Here is a 21,403-nt window from a genome sequence, read left to right on the forward strand (position 1 = left end):
GTCCCTAAAGTCCTGCTTGAACGAAAAGCTGCTTGCCTGCTCTCACTGAGACTCCATCTATACGGACCATATAATTCTGTTTCAAACTGGTTTATTTGGCAGTGTAGATGGGGCCAAAGACAACAGAGCAATAGGAAAAGGCTACTACTTAGGAAGAAACAGTGGGTTGCAATGTTCACTACTTTTTCCTGTTAAAGTTTCTGACTCATGTTTTACTTGACAGTCTATCAAAGTCAGGTTTATCTAGACGGATGCATCTATAAGATCGTTCTCCTGAAAGATTGTTATGTATTTATCTAGGAGTAATGTTTATTTTCAGCCACATTAGCCTCAATTCAAGATTAACCGCATTTAAAAAACCATTAAGTGGTGTCATGCAAGCTATCTGACATTAGAAATAATAGAAGTTTTAAAGAGCTTTCTACATTGTTTTCTTATGTGGATATTGTAGAGAAGACAAGCATTCTGTTACACAAAACTATAGTGAGAATACTCTATCCTGTCGGCAATATGAGAACAGTAATGTTAGTGAACTTTAAAGGCCTACGCTACAGATATATCTGATTAATCTTTCTCTCTCTCCAAAATAAAGACAACAGGAAGTGTTTATTTTGCCTAGAACTTTACTTTTCACTGATCATCCAATGGTATTTATCAAGCACTTAAGGAAAGCTGAATCTGTCCTAACTGACCTAAAAGTAACACTTCTGTTTAATGAAATGTCTACGGTATACATTAACTAGCATGGGTTAGTGGTTGAGCACTGGGCTATGACTATTTCTTAGGCCTGGGTAACAATGGAAAAATTTGTTTCTAAAATCAATTCGTTTTTTGGGGGTTTTTGCGTTTCGATATTTAAAAGAATTCCGAAATTTTTCTTTTAAAAAGTTCGATATTTACGAAATTTCGTAAATGTTAAAAAAATTACAAAACATTAACGAAACAAATACGAAACAATAACGAATCGATTAGTTAATGGTGGACGCGACCGCGCAATACGCTAAAAAACCTCCAAATGGGACAGGGGGAACTTCTGAAGCTTCCCTCTCCCTCTGTTGTTGACTGTTGGTGTGATATTATAATTTTTTTCACTAATTAAACAAAAAACAACTATAAAACTTGCCCCAGACATGCGGAAATAATAATGAAAGGACCTCAAACCGATAACGAAACGAATACATAACGAATCCGAAGCATTTACGAAACGAATTTAAAAATTTGTTTCGTTTTTAAGTTGCTCCAGAATGGTTCGTTATCGCTTCGTTATTAAAAAAAACAAAACGAATTTTTAACGAATTACGAATTAACGAAACGAAACCGCCCAGCCCTACTATTTCTACTCCGTGTGGAAACCTACAGCACAACCTTTGGCAAGTCACACTCTCCCAGTGTCTGAAAAAGGCAAAGGCAAACGTATTCTGAACAAATCTTGTCTGAACAAAACCCTTCCTTGATAGGTTTTTTTAGGGCTGCAATAAACTGTAAACGACTTGAAGGCACACAACAGCAGCAATATACATGGAGAAAACCCCAATTATTAAAAAAATTAATGGGCCTACATTGCCAGTGAAGGAAGGAGTCATGGATTATCTGTATCATCATAAAGCAGGCCTCTCTAGGCAGTATCTTGAATCTTCCAGACTGTCTGGACAACCCCTTTTTCTGGCAAAGCAACAACAACAGTGGATTGCCTTTACTGGAAGATTCCAGGAGTAGAGGTTTCCATAAGTGTTAATTTGTATTTTAAATATGTTGCAGCCTAGCCTCATGCACTCTTTAAGTTTTTAAAATAGAAATAAATCAACTTATCGTCACTTCTAATAATCTGTTTATTTAGGGCAGTGTTTCTCAACCTTCCTAATGCCGCGACCCCTTAATACAGTTCCTCATGTTGTGGTGACCCCCCAACCATAACATTATTTTAATTACTACTTCATAACTTTAATTTTGCTACTGTTATGAATCGTAACATAAATCTCTGATATGCAGGATTTATTTTCATTCACTGAACCAAATTTAGCACAAATACCCAATATGCACAAACTTGAGTACTGGTGGGGTTTGTGGCGGAGCATTGACTTTTTCATTTGGGAATTGTAGTTGCTGGGATTTATAGTCCACCTACAATCAATGAGCATTCTGGACTCCACCAACAATGGAACCGAACCAAATTTAGCACACAGAACTCCCATGATCAACAGAAATACTGGAAGGGGTTGGTGGGCATTGACCTTGAGTTTTGGAGTTGTAGTTCACCTAAATCCAGAGAGCATTGTGGATTCAAACAATGATGGATCCGAACCAAACTTGGCACAAATACTCAATATGTCCAGATGTGAACACTGGTGGAGTTTGTTTTGGCGACCCTTCTGACACCCCCTTGTGACCCCCCCCCCCCGGGGTCCTTACCCCCAGGTTGAGAAATGCTGGTTTAGGTGTATTTTGCCGCTTGCTGTCTTTCTCTCCTAAAGGCAGAAAACTTGGCTTCAGTCCTGCTCCATTTCCCCACCCCTAATATGTTTTATTTTTGGTTAATTTGAAGTTGTACCTGAAGTATTATATTATGCATGACAGCATAATCTTCACTGATTCAGCTAAATGCATAAAATGAACTGGGAGTACTAAATTGCAATTGATCTTTCTAAATTAACATCCGAGTCAAATTTATGACTATTTACACAAGAGAAAATACAAAACAGGAAAAGATATCATACGATTCATTGCTCTCCTTCATACTCCCACTGTCTAAAACAGATCTTTGCTCATTTATTCTATTGTACTTCTACTAAATAATCAAATTTCATACATGGCTTGTGCTGAGTATGTATAACCCTCCTCTATACACTATTATACTAGTCTGCTCATTCCCAACCATGTAATTAAGATCTTTCCTTTTCTCCCAACAGATTACATGTTTAACATCTTCTGAATTATTTTAAGAACATTCACCAGTCAGAGCTGATATTTTTTATGGTTGTTTATGAAAAGTCCCTTATTTGTTTGTTTATTTATTTACCATATTTACATACCGTCTTTCTCAGCCCGAAGGTGACTCATGGCGATTTACAGTCGGCAATCAATGCCCCAACACCAAAAAATATAATTAAGAACATTAACATATAATATAAGCCATATAAAAACTGTAGAAACAATTAAAAACAATAAAAACACAGCCCTCAGCGTCTCATTACTAAAATCATTTTTCAGTCGTATCATCCAATCGTTCCATGGGTCTAAATTATCTTGTTACACTGCATTTCACAATTCAAAGAGCTGGTTTTGACCTACAAAACCCTATACGGTTCTGGCCCAGTGTATCTGTCCAAACGCATCTCCTTCTACGTCCCGCCTCGGAGTTTAAGATCTTCTGGGGAGGCCCTGCTCTCAGCCCCACCTCTATCACAAGTGAGATTGGTGGGGACGAGGAGCAGGGCCTTCTCAGTGGTGGCCCTCGCCTGTGGAATTCACTTCCCGGGGAAATTAGGTCATCGACATCCCTCCTCTCTTTTAGAAGGAAACTGAAAACATGGATATGGGACCAGGCCTTTGGGTAATCTGGCAGATAGACAAAGGACAAGACTTGAATTGATAGGATTAGACAATGTGGAATGAATTTACAGACTCTGAGCTGGTAAACGTTGAGTATTAGACTGGTTTTATGGATTGTGATGTATAATTGATTGTTTTAATTGTTTTATAATTGCTGTTGATATATGTTTTTATCTTACTGTTTGTGTTGGCATCGAATTGTGCCTTTTGTAAGCCGCCCTGAGTCCCCCCTCGAGGGTTGAGAAGAGCAGGGTAGAAATACGTGAGATAAATAAATAAATAAATTTGCAAGTGCTCACTCAAAAAGCCAGGCTTTAACTCTTGTTCAAAATGTTAGGGGGGAGGGGGCCGATCTGATATCCCTAGGGAGAGCGTTCCATAGCTGAGGGACCATTACTGAGAAGGCCCTGTCTATCGTTCCTGACAATCGCATCCGCGAAGGAGGCGAGACCGAGAGCAGGGTCTCCCCAGATAATCTTAAGCTCCTAGCTGGTTCATATGTTCGGACAGGTAAGCTGGGCCGGAACCATTTAGGGCTTATTGGTACTTTTTTTACCAGGATTACAAAACATTTCATGCTTATCGTGGTGATGTGTTTTTGAAAGTCTTTCTTCATAAACCTATTCCTGAATTAGTAACTAATTAATATCTATCTATAAATAAAAAGAGAAGCCCCTGTATCTTTTGTATCTAAATTTACAACTATAACAATATTTTAATTGTATTTGATAATTTATACCTTGAAATATGAAAATGGCTAGCCACTGAACTGCATTGGTTTTAAAAGTCTTAAATAATTTGGGTCCAGGTTACTTGACATTTCTCCTGCATTAGGATGGTTAACCACCTGAAGTCTGACATCTGCCTAGGGTCCCAATGAATCTCACAGGGCTGCATCTCCTCCACCTTCCTCCAATTTTTAATGTTTATCCTATTACTTTATTTAAACTTGAAATATCCCGTGTACCCTTTAATGGGCATGGGGACAAACTCCTAATGGGTTCTTTTAGGCCAAGGAGAAGCCTTTTTCTGAAGCAGGAAGTGAATCTGATTTAACTTTCAGTTCTAGCAGAAAAAAGAAAACTCTACCAGGAACTAACACAGCCCCACCACATTCCCTTAAGGGCATGGTCAGCATGTTGAGTACTTTTTTGCCTTCCAGAAATGAGGGGGGGGGGGGTGTGCTTTAGGAGTTGCATGTAGATGGAAAATAAAAAGCAGGGGTGAGCAAGATACAAAAGAAGGAAAACCGATGAAGAAGAAGAAGAAGAGGAAGAGGAAGAGGAAGAAGAAGAGAAGGAAGAGGAAAGAACCTCCTAGAGGATACCAGGAAGTCAACTCCACATCCACAATAAATCAACCCCCCCCCCTCACTGTGTACTCTTATTTCTATTTCTTCACTATACACTCAATATGAACCCAATAGCCCAACAAGGTGGATATGGGTACTTGGTAAAAAGGAACACCTTGATGGAAAGAAACCAGACACTTTTTTTTTACTTTAACTATTTTGCTACCCCCCATTTTTCTTTCTACTCTTTATCCTGATACTTTACCCGCTCAGTAAATTCTTTTTTTTTTTTGGTCTTTTTTTCTTTTACATTATATGTATTTTATGGAAAACCAATAAAGATTATCTTTTAAAAAAAAGTTGCATGTATGCGCGGACAGCATTTTCCCCACAGCTAATCTTTATCAACCTGCCTGTGTTCTTCAGTTCAGCACTAGAAGCCCTGTTTATGTAACCTTCTGTAACAACAAATAGGTTGGCTTTCTTGATTTTGTTCTTCCCCCACTTATAGAACTCTATTCCAGGTAATACCAGAGATCTTCAGTAGGTATAAGAAAGAATCCTACCCAGAGCATAAGGCAGTTGTTGTTAAATGGTTTTTTACAGTACGGAGGTAGAAGAACCAAAAATCTGATTTAGGCCCCTTCTACACTGCCATATAAAATCCAGATTATCTGCTTTGAACTGTTTACTTGGCAGCATAGACTCATATAATCCAATACAAAGCACATAATGTTGATGACCTACTTTGATAATATAGATTATATGGCAGGACAAGAAGCCTTTGTTTAAGGCACTTTCCTATGTTACTAGGGGTGCTTCAAAAGCACCAAAAAGCGGGATTTAAAACTGGGGGTGGTAAATCCCAGGACCTGACAGCAGATCCACACACAATCCCAGGAAATGCTCTCCCACTGTAATCACATCTTCTTTTGAAGTGGATCAAGATGGAGGGTGGACAGGGACATCCAGAGAATTGTTTTTTAATTCTCTCTGAGATACACTCAAGCTCATATGCACACATGCAAATATCTTAATGTACATGCAAGCAGATTTTTTTATTCTTTTTCCTCACCCACCTCTAAATTCAATCCTTCTTTAACATTATAAAGATCAAAATAAAGGAATGGTTTCAGAGAGTTCTAATTGCTTTCCACTTGTGCTTCCCTTGAGTCATTTGTGTGTCCGTGGCTCCATTTTTTGACAGTTCGATCAGCTGGTTCAGGCTTTTAAAATGTTCACATGCACTGGAGCAGTCCACACAGGGGGAAGGGAAGGAAAGCAGGTGTTTGGCATGACTGCTAGCATATGCAGTCATGCGAAGGGACACATTTTTGAGTGGAATTGAGTTTTAAGCGCACCTTTTTATCATGTACTTTTCAGTTGTTAACCTGATTCCACCTTCATTTTGGCTAAACCTTTTAAGCCCCCCCCCCCCTTTTATCCCGTTTACTCTGGGTTTTTAGCCATGTCTAAAAGGGCTTTAAGATTGCAGATTGTGCCAAGTGGGATAGAGGAAAGAAGTAAGCTCATATTGGCTGGCATCCTGTGAGTGATGTACACAAGCATGATTTCACATTATACTTGCATAAGTCTTTCTTTTGTCATTCCAGAGATTTGTATTTTCTTCCATCCTCCACAATGACCAATGCTGTGAAAGACCATCTGAATGGCCATTTTGTGGCCAGTGGAAAGTGTAGGGTATTGGAAAAGCATTTGGCTATGCCCTATAGTTTAATGCAAATCAATGCTATCATATGCCAAGACACTTGCCATAACCAGATACTTCTACAAGCCTTTCCCTGCTACCCTCCAGCCATGGAAGGCCCATTTGGGGGGTTATCACAACAAAATCACAAGTCTTAACGGTGGAGAGTGGGAAGTTATAAAGGTGTTCCTGTGGATCTTTCAAACTATTTTGAGATTTTCAGGATTTGGGCCATAATATATAACAGTTATAACTTTGTTGTTAACAGGCACTTAGCTCAATTGTTAACAAGCTGTGCTTTTTGCATTTCATTATTATTCGGTGCCACTGTTTACACTGCATATTACTCTAACTCATAAAATTAAAGCTTCATGCATCTGAGTAAGTGGACTCCAGTTTGAAAATGTTTATGATAACATTTATCATGGCACTATCCTAGGTCTATTCAGAAGTCCTATCAACTAATTAAACATTTTCCTAGGTTTGTAGTTACAAGCCTTCTACAAGGTTGTTTTACCTGGGTTGTTTCAGAACCCTGATAAAGTATTGAATACTGATTCCCCAAATAGGATTACTTTGTTCAATTTCGTCTTTATCATCTGTTTGTTTACTAAATACTGACTGCTATAAAATAGTTGTTTTAAATGCAAAATCAGATTGTTTCCTTTTTGTCACCTTTTCATTCTACAGCACAATGAGGGAAAGGTCTGAGGAAAGCATGAAGAAAAAAACCTAACCAATTGTCATTTCCCCCTTTTCTCCTTCCTAAACCATGTCCTTTTCACACAGAGCAGATGCCCCAGAGAAGATGTCACTGCATTAGTTATTATCATATGTGATAAATGAAATTTTTTCCAATGTATTGATCTCACAGCTATGCATATCTAAGTTTAAGCATAATTCAATAGTTACCTTTTATTAAGAAATCCCACCTACCATGACATGGATATTTACATTGATTCAATATATATTCCAATTCTTATTTCTTATTTAAAAACATATGAGGCTGAAACTTTCTGATTATGGTCATAAGAAACATTTTCTCTAAACACAATGTGTTGAGAACTTCTTCTTTAGTGTATTTTAAAAAGAAGACAAAAATAGATTTTGAAATAGCAGAACACGGGATTTATTAGTGTACTGATAAGAACAGATTTTTGTTAGATATTAGTTCCTATGGTGTGGTGTTGGAAGTCATGGGTGGTGGTGATTCACAGGTGGGAATGAGGAAGTGGCGGGACAGGGGAAATAATACGTGTACTTTGATTGCTAAATTTCAAAGATTGTATGTTGTTGCCAGCCACAGATGCAGGCGAAACGTCAGGAGAGAATGCTACTGGAACATGGCCATACAGCCTGAAAGACTCACAACAACCCAGTGATTCTGGCCATGAAAGCCTTTGACAACACATTGTATGTTGTTTCCCTCCTCATATATCACAATAACAATTTATACAAAAAAGAACTGTCAGATAATTACTTTGTTAATAGAAATGCCTCAGTTTAGCTGAGATGCAAAGGTAAAATAATACAATGCTGTTGCACATCTGTGAGCATGTGGTCTTCTATAGATATCAAGAAAAAGATCACAGCTCACAATGCAAAATCTGTTGCATTAACTTCTAGCATACTGATGAACAACCTGGACCCTCTGGCTTTCCACAGAATTAATGAGATAAAGCTCTTTTCAATTTTCTCTTCTGATGTGATGCTATATAAGCATGGATACAAAATACTCTCGATTAATAGGATTACATCTACCAAGCTAAGGATGCAAAGGAAAGCATTACAGAATCAAAACAAATGAAATATTACATTTATGTTTTCTTGCAACAATAGTGTTATAATCATTTTTCATTTTTAACTGATGAGTGCTCCATTTAACCAGATATTTTCCAAGCTTGACATTGCAATGATTTTTTGAAGTGAAAGGGAGTAAGCTTCCAGTCAGATATATATTATATATTCATCTCTATTTTTACATAGCCCATTTAATACATTAACAAACATTCACAAAGTATCAAATCTGACTTCCATACTGGACAAGGTTAATCCAATAGGATTAAACTCAGCAAATAATTTAATAAAAGTATACAAGAAAAATGACTTAACCATAAGGACAATGCAACACTAATGTGTTTCATAACTAGTGTCTTACCAACTGTAAAAGGGTCACTGCACATGTCACTCCTGTTTTCCTTCCAAGCTAGCAGGTACTCGATGTTGACGTGATCTGCAGCTTCTGTGCGACTGTTAACTTTCAGCATCAGGTTATGAGCTCTTCCAATGCCACAATATACCTTTGTTTCATTCAGCAGAGCGAAATTGTTAAGAGCATTTGCTCCTGCAAATGCCTGATCAAAATATTCACAAGCCTTGGAGTAGTTCCCCTAATAAAATAAATTTACAGATATACTCTAGTATTTAAATATTTCAGATTTTTAGATTGCACTCTACATTTACAGATTTTAAGATGTTGCAAATAAATTGTTGATCACATTTAAAGGAGTGACAAAGTATAACATTTACTGTGACACCCAACTTTACCTCACTAGGTCCATTTTCTAATATGTAAAATGGAAAGAACCTTAAAAAGAAGAAAAGGGGTTACACAATATCCCAGCTTATTACCTTTAAGGTGACCTATAAGAGATACTATTGATGTGGAATTACCTCTTTTTCACAAGAAAGATGGGAGACTTTGTCAGACTAGAGGCTCTCTCAACCTCTTGCAAAAACAGGACTGTGCTCCCAAAACAGCTACGCACCTCAAGGAAGAGATGAATTTATGGAATGAGTAATCCTTACTGAACTGCCATATCCCTATTCTTTACAGTAAAATATTCTACCATGATCTTTATGTTGAAAGGAGTAAATTTCAAGGAAACACTTTCTTAAATATACAAAATATATATGAAACATACATCAAATTAGGATTGGTAGTCTGATTTATCTTGAGACTTGCTGAAGTTTAAGCCTGATTGTGTTTTGAAAGAAAAATTCAGTAGAATGAGTATACTGTTGCCATTTTCAAAACTGTAGAAAGGTATTTACATGAAACTATTAGCCACATGCAGTGTGTACAAGGGCTTTCCCGAAAATAAGGAACTGCCTTATATTTATTTTTCCTCAAGGAGACACACTATGGTTTATTTTCAGGGGATGTCTTATTTTTTATTAAGTATGGTATAACAATCTACACTTGTTCAAATGTAGTTAAGACGTCTTCTTTCCCCTGAGGAGACACAATATCTAAAGCAGAGCATCCTGCTCCTCACTTCACTGAGGAGACTTTTACTTCCACTTTCTATGTCTCCCTCTATGCCTCAGCTTGCAGCACACACAAAATGACCAGGACCTGACGGGGGAGCTGACCTTGTTGATGTGACTGCCCACACCTCTTTGAGATAGCAGCTGTCACAATGGGCTGCTTGTTTTCTTTACCACTCCATGCGGGTATGCTGCATAGCCACACCTATCATTATATCTTATTTTCGGGGTATGGCTTATATTGCACAAATGCTTAGAAATCCTGCTACGGTGTATTTTATGTGCATGTCTTATTTTTGGGGAAACACAGTAATAACAATAGCAATAACTGTTTGTTACCCGCCTCTCCTCACAGCTCAAAATGGACTCTGCAGCAAATGCTTCAGTTGTACTTCATAAAAGCCCACATTACTTAGCAAGCCTTGCAAAATGCTGGTTTTTCTTGATGGCTATCCTTTCAATTTCTGAAATGCCCTTCAAATTTTGATTCTAAAAAACTATACTGGCTGCAAAACCCACTGTTTTAAAATATATTAATTATTTCAGCTATGGCTACCATATTTGACTGCATAATAGTCAGCACTACATAATCAGTGCACCCCCCTCTTTTTCAGGTACCAAAATTGTTTTTCCCCTCTTTCCTACAGTACTCACTGCAGGTAGTTTTAAACAAAGCAACCACCAAGCTCTCCATACTTCCTTCCCCTCTCAAAGTTTAAGCAAGTTCTAAGCTCTTCTTCCTTCCTCCTCTTAGTCTCATAGTAAGACAGTTTTATCCACACAAAAAAGGGAGGGGGATAAACAGTGTGACTATTATGTGATGGATTCTGATTTATGACATGCTTATAATAGGGATTTCTTGGTGAGATTCATTCACAAGAAATTTGCCATTGCTCTTAGGCTTAAGAGAGTATAACTTGATCTAGGGCACCCAGTTGGTCTTCATGTCTGAATGAGAATCTGAACTCTAATTTCCTAGAGTCATTGTCCAACACTCAGGCTATTATACTGTACTGCCTTGATAAATGCAAGTACAATAAGCATTCCCAATCTAGGTAGAAGAAGTGAAGATCATTCTTAAAATGTGTCTACAAAAGAGTTGCTTCTTACATTGTGTTGAATTCAGAGGGATGCTTCCTCAATTGATTATATCTTCCCTCAACTGCTCCAACCCACAAATTAGTAAGTTGCTTCTGATGACAGAGGGAACTTCTTGAATTATATGGGCAACAGTACAGAAAGAACAAAATGGGTGAAAATTAAGAAAGGGGAACAGATTTTATATATATATATATATATATATATATATATATATATATATATATATAATTCATACAAGGGGCCTTCTACATATAGGCAGTAGATTCACAAAGGATGTAGATATGGAACATATGGCTACTAATATTCTTGAAAAAATGCTATGGAGGCTTCGAGGGCCACCCAGAAAGTCACAAGAAGTAGTTCTGGGGGCTATCAGACAAAGGAGGAATTTTTAAAAAAGTAACATTCCTTTCAATAAGAGGGAGGGGCCCCTTCCAAATCCTACAAATGCAAGCTAAACTTATTGTGCATTTAAGTATATCATCCTATTATGCCTAGCACTGGAGTTAGGTTAGATTTGCAAATACATTAAAAGAATCTAAAAGTCTACTCAGAGCATTTAATTGACCCAAAGTTGAAGAAAAACCTAGACCAAATTGAAACATAACATGAGGTGTTATTTGAAAGTCTCTGTTGAACAGGTATTGGAAAAAATGTTTAAAATATTTTAACTATTATATCATAATAAAACAATTGACTAATTGACTAAAACAAAGGAAGAAACTCATAAACTCACACTGTCTAGGCGTCTATATTTCAGTCTCTTCAAAGAATAAGCACAATAGAAAACTGCATTTCTAAGGTTACCTACTTTAACTTCACTACACTGCAGTATGAACTCACACTGGACAAGCTTTCAGTCATATCTGAAACTGTATCATAATATTTAATAGTTCCAAATAGATCAAATAAATTGGCACTAGGGAATAAGTCCTTGATGGTCACAGATTTCTGCCATTATACTAAGATAATGCCATCCTGTGGATACATTAGGCCAATGTAATTGCCAGTATCCCATTCCTATCCATTAATTTGCTGGCACAAATGCAGCTACTTAAGTGAAACTCAGCTGCTCACGTTAATAAAAAATGTATATTTAACCAAATATGTTTAGCTATGCTGGAATCAACATCACATCCTCAAGAATGCTAAAATCACTACTTTTACCACTGTACTCCTAAGGTTGCTACCACCATAACAAGGAATAAAAAAATAGGAGGTATAATCTCCAACAGTTGTAGTAGAACAGCAGATAATGGGATGGAAAATAATGACATAGTATCATGCATGGAATTGTTTCCATTAGCAGAATCAAGGAGAAGTGGTTTTATTTTTTTGCCCCTGCTCTGTGCAAGTCCCCAAGCACTCTGAAGGTTTAGGAATCTCCTGGGACAGATTTTAGGGCAGCATAGGTGTTGGAGAGGGAGAAAATAGAAAGTCTCTTTAATGCCTGTGGACATTTTCTCGTGCAATGCTATAATTTAGCTATATTTACTTACAAACAACTAGGTTTTGCATATGTGAATACAGATTACGAAAAACTTAATTCTAGCCCAGATATAACTTCTCAAACTAATACTTACTCGTGCGTTGTAAATACTTCCAAGGAATGTACACGCATCCACTAAACTTTGGCTCAATGGTAGTCTTTTGGCAATAGCCATGAACTTTTCCAAGTATGTAATAGCTGTTGACACTTCTCCCAGACTAAAAATAAATGGGAAAAAAAACACCATTACATTTAATAAGAAAATTCATTATAACATAACTTAGTTGATAGTCTATTGATCAGTCTGTGCATCAAAGTTTGTAGAATAAAGTTCTGTAACTGTATTATTGTGAATTAGAGAATAATTGCAGGCCACAGCAACTACCAAAAATAATGACACTCATAAACATGATGGCCTTCTTCAAGACATAATTATGCTCTTTATCTGGGTATGGCAAGGGTTGGTAGAGTCACACTACCTACCATATCTGCACTGGATTGCAGGTGTCACCTCCAATTCCCAATTCAATATACACAACCTGAGGTCATTCCCAAAACTAAGCTGAATATTGGCCATTGCACATTGATAAGACATTTGCACATTTTTTTAATAAAGCAAGCGATATTAACAACAAAGCATCTCTGTACACAGTATCTGAACCATTACAGCACATGGCCAGATGCTCAAGTTTCTTTGTGAGCGAAACATCATACACTTTCTCTTTCTGAGTTTGTGTCATGGCAGGTGACCTTAATATTAGCTGTGAGCTTGAGTGTCTAATGTGGTAGTGCAGAAAACTAAATGTCAAGCCACAAGTGAGACACAACCTGCAAGCCTAATATAGTAATGTATAGGAGCAAAAGTTTATTCAGAATAACACAAGGAACGGTTTTCTTTTTGTGTTAAATAATAAGCTTTGTGTTAATTTTATGCAGAAAAGGACTGACTTATATATGCAAAAAGACAAAAATTATATACAGTATATGAAATATGTCTCCCAAAACAAGGCATGCAGGTGTTGTTTAATTACATATGTGATCAACAACAAAAAAATGAGGCAATTGGTGGACACTACAATATTATTATGATCTATTTCCTTGATTAAGTCTATTTAACTAATGCAACAAGTTGATAAACCATCTTAAGAGCACAATATCATGTCTACTCAGAAGAAAACCCTTCTGATTGAAGTGTTAATTCTGTAGCTTGTAATTATCCTAAGAATAAAAAATTGACTATAACATACGAAAACAAAATGTATAAGCACAACAGATTATTTACTTACAATTTGGAAAAGGCAGAAATCCAACATTATTAGAATGCAAGGTACATTGCAAACATTTACCACATGTCAAAGGGTTTCTAAGGTTTAAAATAAGAGTCACATTTTGAGGCCTATTTTTCTTTGAAAAAGGAGAAAATCAAACATTTCCACAAAGAAGAGCTGAAATGATTTATATAAGTTAAAGGACAAGGTTAAAATGTTAGACAAATATTAATTCCAGTTTTTCTAGTTTTCTATATGCAGTGCACAGGTGCAACTTGAACAGCATATTATATGGTATAATCATTAAATTCATTCAACCAGACCTTAGAGAGTTAAAAACATATATTCTGAGGAAAAGTACTCTTCGGTCCAAAGAATGAGAATGAAACTGTGCAGAATATTTGTGTATCAAGGTGATTCCAGTTTCCAACTGGGAAAACAGGACTGTTAACACCCATATCCCTTGACAACTGTCCAATTATGTATATCACACTTGGCCTACTGTTTGCAGTAGAAGTAATCAATAAAGGATGTGGTTGAGTGAACATAGATTTTGGTTGAACCAATGCATGAAATCTTAATCATTTACTCAGAGTGGAGAAATCAAATAGAGGAGAGATGAAACAGCCACTGAGGGGTTTGTTGATTGTGCCACCAAGTTTGTGGGCTAGAGGCTGAAAGTAATAAGTCAAATGGAATCAGTGACAAGAGAAAATGTAAAAAGGTTTTCTTAATGTAATGAATTAATAGAAATGTTTTTGATGTATTTTTCCTCATTTTTTAAATATTGCAGAGCAAGATCCTATATTTCACTCATGAAAAATAGGAAAGTTACTAGGTCATAGCAATTCTCTAAAGAAAAGAAGGGAAAAAAGGAATTAATTTGATCTATAATCAAAAGGCAAAATATGGATGCAGAGCATTATTTCTACCATGAGAATAAAACTTTGCTACCGAGATTTAAAGAGGACTACAAAATGATTACACAAAGAACAAACCCTAAACAAACAGTACAATCAAACTATCATCTGCTTTGTATAACCAAACTTTCTTCCTTTTAAAGTAGCAATTTGTTTCACTTTATATTTCATTTATACAGCTAAACAGACCCTGCATCCTGGCTAACAGCAGAATATAAATCATCATCTTCAAAACACAGATTTTGTCATTTACAATTCTCATTTTACAAAGTTTAATTGAATTTAATCAGATTGGTGCCTTGTACACTATCAGACTTTTATTTAAAAAGTTCAACCTGGATCCCATATTTACTGGACAGTTTCAAATATTCATTTTGGGTCCTTATACATTATTATCCTTTACAATTAGTTTTTTATATTGGTACAATTTAGTTCTCACATTTAAAAGGAAATTGGTGAAAGGCAAGACTAAGCTCTTGCCTTTCCTTACTCAGAGATGGAGATGGTTTCCCCCTCCCCACTTTTTTAAAATAAGAATTAAAATACAGTACTCATATAGACCCATACATAAACCCATTTCTAGACTGACACAGTAATATTTTAATATGTTTTTCAATATCTACATGAAATTGCTGGGTAAAGTCATCCAGAGTTTTGGGTTGGGTGCCATCTCTATGCAGATGACACGCAACTCTCCTAGTCTTTTCCACCTAAATCCAAGGAAGCTTCCCGAAACCTGGACCAGTGTCCGACAGCTGTGATGGACTGGATGAGGATTAATATGTTGAGGCTTAATCCTGACAAGACAGAGGCCCTCCTGGTCAGTCACAGGGCCAATCAGGGTATAGGGTGGGAACCTGTGTTCGACAAGGTTACACTCCCCCTGAGAGCACAGGTCCGCAATCTGGGGGTCCTCCTGGATTCAGCATTGACGCTTGATGCTCAGGTGTCAGTGGTAGCTGAGAGGGCCTTCGCACAGTTAAAACTTGTGTGCCAGCTGCGACCATACCACAATAAGCCTGACTTTGCCACAATGGTTCATGCCTTAGTTGCATCTAGAATGGATTACTGCAATGCACTCAATGTGGGGCTGCCTTCGAAGACGCCTCGGAAATTGCAATTGGTGCCAAGATCAACAGCCAGGTTAATAACTGGGGTTAACTATAAGGAGCACACCACCCCTATTGAAGCAGTTCCACTGGCTGTTGATAAGTTTATGAGCCCAATTCAAAGTGCAGCTTATCACCTATAAAGCCCTACATGGTTCGGGTCCAGCCTATCTTCATGATCACATCTCCCCCTATGAACCAGAGTGGGCTCTAAAATCTGGCAGGGAGGCTCTTCTCTCAGTCCTGCCTCTATCTTAAGTGTGGTTGGTGGGGATGAGGGACAGGGACTATAGAACTTTCGGAAAGAGCTAAAAACCTGATTCTTTCTGCAGATCTTTGATAATGTTTAAGATAGCAGCCAGACTACTATCTTTAGTCAGGGAAGGCTAAATTGATTGTATGGATCTTTTAATCAACAGCTATAACAAAGATCAAGGACACACCAGGCAGGGGGGACAAGCAATCCCACTGCTGCCACCAATATAACAAAGATCAAGGACAATCTTGGGCAGGGGGGACAAGCAATCCCACCCTCTGGTCACCAGTGTGAAGGAGGTCAACGAACACTTGGGCAGGGGGTACAACAAAATCCACCTCTACCACCAGTGTACAGGTGTTAAACGTTCAGCTGGACACTACTTTAACCAAGATAAACGTTGTTAATGACCGATGTAATAGGTAGATACGCCGCCACCACCTCAATTAATGTCTGAGGAAAACATAAGTGTGAATGTGAAATTAGGTAAAGTTTGACCAAGCCCTAGGTGCTTCTTTAAAGGATGCTTCTTTCGCTGACTGGACTGAAATCACTTGTCTTTAGGCTAGCTGAAATCTAATGTGTAGGACAGACCGAGGCAGACACCAGTTTAAAGATGAAAATGTAAACAGGTTTATTTAAACTTAGTGAACAAAACAACTCTTCATAAGAGTGGTACAAAAGCGTAATGCGTTTCAGAGGCTTAGCTGGTTTAGACAGTCTTCTCTCAAGACTTTAACTTTTGTTCCCTATGAGTTCCTTGCTTCACACTGCTCACTACTTTGACACAGTGTGTCCCTGAGAACAGCCCACTGTCTGTCTCACAGAGCAAAATAGGCTTTCCTACACTGACCCTACTATGTACAGTGTTTCAGGAACCTTTGCCTAACCTATGCTCTAACTACAAGGCTCACTTCAAAAGCTTTCTCTCCCTGTCTAAATTCTTCACAGCTCCCTCTTCCTAAAATACTTCTTCACTCTACGATGTTTAAAGCTCTTCTCTCCTGCTTGTCAAAAGACACAGCCTTTTTTCCCTCTAAAAGCTAGCTCCTCCCCTGATTGCTCTAGCCAATCAGGAGTCGGCTGACTCCTCCCTCTTGCCTCTTAGCTCCCTGCCTATCTCTGAACATGTCAGCTACTGACTTCAGGCTTCGGCCTTCCTGGCAAAAGGTTAGATTCATCACAACAGCTATTACCATATTTTATTGATTTCATTGCTCTTGTTAACTTTATATGTCTGGTTTTATTGGCTTTATTAATGATATATTGTATTTTATGTTGTATGGCACCATTGTGTACTTTGTGAGCTGCCTCGAGTCCCTATGGGAGATGGTGGCAAGATATAAATAAAGATTTATTATTATTATTATTATTATATTGAAGTGATATTAAAGTCACATTTGACTTCTGCAATTATAACAGGTGCTCAAAAGGGTTACCATCAGTGTCCAGACACTTCTGATTATGTTGAACTACTGCTTGAGAAACGCTGACCAAAGTGTCCATTTGCATCGCTGAGCATACATTTCCGCCATTTTCTTCAACTGTTCTACCTGTCATATGGTGATGCTATCATTCATTTGATTAACGCTACCTTTTGAGGAAACATCATACTGCACATTGCTACTGTAATTCAATTGAACTTTGAAAAGTAATACATAGATAACATGCCTTAAAATGTCTATACAGTTTGGCAATCCCTGTATATAACCTCTGCATACTATCCAGAATATGATGAACTCTGGGATCAATGACCGCACATGATTTAACACGGAAAGCCAGTATAAATTAATCACATTTCTATCCCGACAGAACATTTGACTATATGAATGATATTCCACCAAGCTTGAATAGACTTTATCCAGATTTTGTACTATTTGAGCAAAATCCTTGCCAACTAGAGGTTTTGGTTATTCTGACAAATAAGCCCCAGTGCTATTTAGTGGCTTCTCTGAAATCCAGCAAACTCTGCATTCAATCAAAAGTGCATTCAGATTTTTGTTCTCAAATTCCTATTTTCAGGTTATCATTTTGATGACAATATATCTATACTAAATGTGTCTTGCTGGAGAAGTGGGTAGAATAATAAAATAAAGGAAAATAAAACATTCTTCTACAGAAGAATTCTAGAAAGGTTACACTGTGGCACGCTTATTGAAGCATGTTGTAATTTTCTGTGCTTTCTGTTTTTAACTTGAAAGATGCAGCAGGCTGGTAGTTTTTCAGCCATGACTCAAGCTTTCTGAAAGGCAGAAAAACACAATGCACCTTTCAATACCGTTTTATACCCCAAGGGGAGATGATCATTTACACAGAAATGTTCTGACAGCAGAACTGAGAAGATATCCTAATGTATATAGTTTACAATTAAAAGGTCAAATAAAGGCATTATTTGAACTTTAAGCAGTAAGTAATAGGAAGCAACAAGCACTTACAAATTTAAATCTTTCACAGCAAGACAAGGATACAATAACTTACCTTACCAGAACTTCAGCTAAAGCTTGATATGCTCTCCCTATACCAATATAATCTCCCAATACTCTGGATATTTCCAGATAATTATTTAGATGCTGTAAAAGAAGAAGAAGATATAATTGTACTAACACTTCTCCACATTGTGAGATAAACAAAGACTTTGTTGATACCAAAATTAGTTCAAAATCATTTAATGTGTTTTTGTATAATTGCTTCACATAACAGTGAAGACTACACTTATACTGCCCAATTTAATATAATGCATCATGATTTTAACATGGCAGAAAGCAAAATAAATGAATTCCGTTTAACAAAGCTGTATATAATTTAGCTATCTATACCTGCACAGCAATTATAACCTAATATCTTAAAGCTACCTTAATTATACTCATAGATGTCATTAAACATTCAAATTCCTATCCACAGTTATAGTATAAATATTTTGGTTTAAGAATAGTCAAAAGGAACAAGTTTAAAATTATGACAGTCTTGAGAAAGAGAGAGCTTGTTGTATACAGATTTATTGCATGTACTTCTAATTATCTTTGCACAAAAGCAATTTGTTAGTATTCATTTAGAATAAACTCTATTAATGTGAACTCTTCAGTAATCAAAGGATTACAGCTGCCACAGTGAAACATACGATTTTAATTTAAACACTGATATAATCTGTATTACATAATTTTTCCCCTATCTATTCTTTTTTAAAGAGCAGGCGAAAACATGTATATATAATGAAATCTCATTCCATCTCCTACAGCCAGGTCTTAGTTCCTTGACTGGACCTATTACACACATGGAGACACAAGAAGTCTCCAAAGACTACTCATGGAAATCCTTTGTGCGCATTTTCAAAAAAGGATTAGTGAATGTCATTTACTAGGTTTGATGGGCAATGGGAAGTGAAATAAATGATGCCAGAAGATTCAAACTTAAGAAGCTGCCTTGGTGTTCAGGTGTATCTAGTCACTAGTGAAAGACATACAACCCACAGATCAAACAATTGTTGCCAACAGATGGTAATTTATCACCAATCCGAGATAGTGAGAAAGGCTAAGGTTAAGTGGCTGAAATGGATCTTAGAATACTGTGTTATTGTAGCAACTTGGAATTCACTTGGAAAGATGGCAATAATATGAAGATATGACAAAATCGCTTTTATATTTTATATTTTGTACACTATGTATTATTATGTATAGGCATCGAATTCTGCCTTTTTTGTAAGCCGCACTGAGTCCCCCTCCGGGGGTTGAGAAGGGCGGGGTAAAAGCACCAGTAATAATAAATAAATAAATAAATAAATAAAATAAATCTGAACCATTCAACTGAAAGGCATTGAAATGCATAAAGGTAGTGAAATACCAGGATGCTCAAAAGATTTCTTGGTCTGCATTTGGAAGTGAATCAATGTGATTCATTCCTCCTAAATTAACAAGGAGATAGAAAAGCTTTTGTCTTTAAAATTCTGTCCTTTTAGAGGTGTGTTTTGTGATAAAGTACATATAATATGTTTATTCTAACAAAAAAGAGTATAAATGCACACTATTTTAGGAAAAATGCACATGAAATGCAAATGTATATTGAATTTTATGTGAGTGACCTGCCCAAGAGCACATAGTAGGCTTGCATGGCCAAGTGGTCTAGTCCCACACTAAAGCGACCACTCTGGACATAATTTCAAAATGTGCATTCCTGTACTGGGATAAAATGAAGATGAAGAATGTACTAAAAAGATTAAAAATATGGATTAGTGTAAAAATGGAGTAGGATAGTCACATGAATGAACACACATGAAACTTCAGGTATCCAGAAATTGTGAAATATATCACCAATAAAGACAGCATGATACTCTCCAGCCAGTGTGATGTAGTGGTTTGAGCATTAGGTTACAATTCTGGTTTGGAGACTTGCACTACAAACTAGGAGACCAAGGTTCAAATTCCCTCTTAGCTATAGAAACCCATTGGATGACCTTGGGCAAGTCACATTCTTTCAGTACCAAAAGAAGACAAATCTTGCCCAGAAAACCCAGTGATAAGGTAGAAGTAAGTTACGAGCAATTTGATGGAGTACAACAGTTAAGTCTTCAAACACTTTTTTTGTGTCTGCAGCTAGTGATATCTCTTTTCTGCTACTTTCATATTCTCCACATCATAATCACCTTTTTTGTTCTCTATAATTTTGTAAGGGTGTAGCCCAATTAGGCTCATATTCCCATTTAAGGCAATAGCCAGATTAGACGCATATTCCCATTTTTGTAACATTTCTATCATAAACTTTGAAAACTTTTTTCAGTATAAACAATTCTGTATGCACATCTTCTGGATTGCCTTCCTTGTTATTTACATATACTAGATATAAACCCATTGTCCTAATTCCAACAGACCTCTACCTCTGAGGATGCTTGCCATAGATGCAGGCGAAATATTTAAGGTCTAAAATAACTTTTTTCTGCTTCACTAGTCATTAAAAACATTAGTTAGGTTTCAGAACATTTGTTAACATCATATATGATCTAACAGTCTATCTAATCCTAACTTGGACATTCCATCTTCTTGTGTCATATATACTTGTATAAACATATCCTATTTTAATATGACCTTTGCAAGACAATAACAGTACAGTCATTTTCCAAAATATTTGCACAAAGGGATAGGTTCCTATATATGTGTGTGTGAATGGTAAATATGTGTACATTCTGTTGGTAAAAAAGTTTTAAAGGTGGTCTGGAAAAGTGTAAAATGAGTGAGTGAGTCAAATATGCCAAGGCTATTATCTGTGTATTAAAATGGATCTAACTACTTACTTAATTCTCCAAACATATACATAAGACAAATATCACCAATCTCTATTTTGAGTATAGAGCAATGGTTCCCAACCATTTTTGAGCAGGGACCACTTGAGTAGGGACTACTTGACAAGGGATCACTTTGTCTTGGGACCACTCTCCAACATTAGCACGAAAAG

General features: G+C 36.8%; 1 protein-coding gene across 1 annotated transcript in view; it reads right to left on the reverse strand.

Moving 5' to 3' along the window:
* TTC29 (tetratricopeptide repeat domain 29) overlaps positions 1 to 21,403 on the reverse strand; it is a 128,235-nt gene that overhangs the window by 31,529 nt on the left and 75,303 nt on the right. The window contains exons 9-11 of the mRNA XM_060776201.2: positions 18,440 to 18,531; positions 12,503 to 12,626; positions 8,707 to 8,938 (exon numbers count right to left, since the gene is read on the reverse strand). Of these exons, the coding sequence (XP_060632184.2) occupies positions 8,707 to 8,938; positions 12,503 to 12,626; positions 18,440 to 18,531 (448 nt within the window). The remainder of the gene's footprint in view (positions 1 to 8,706; positions 8,939 to 12,502; positions 12,627 to 18,439; positions 18,532 to 21,403) is intronic.

This window comes from Anolis sagrei, chromosome 5 (genome assembly GCF_037176765.1).
Source record: "Anolis sagrei isolate rAnoSag1 chromosome 5, rAnoSag1.mat, whole genome shotgun sequence".
Classification (NCBI taxonomy): Eukaryota; Metazoa; Chordata; class Lepidosauria; order Squamata; family Dactyloidae; genus Anolis; species Anolis sagrei.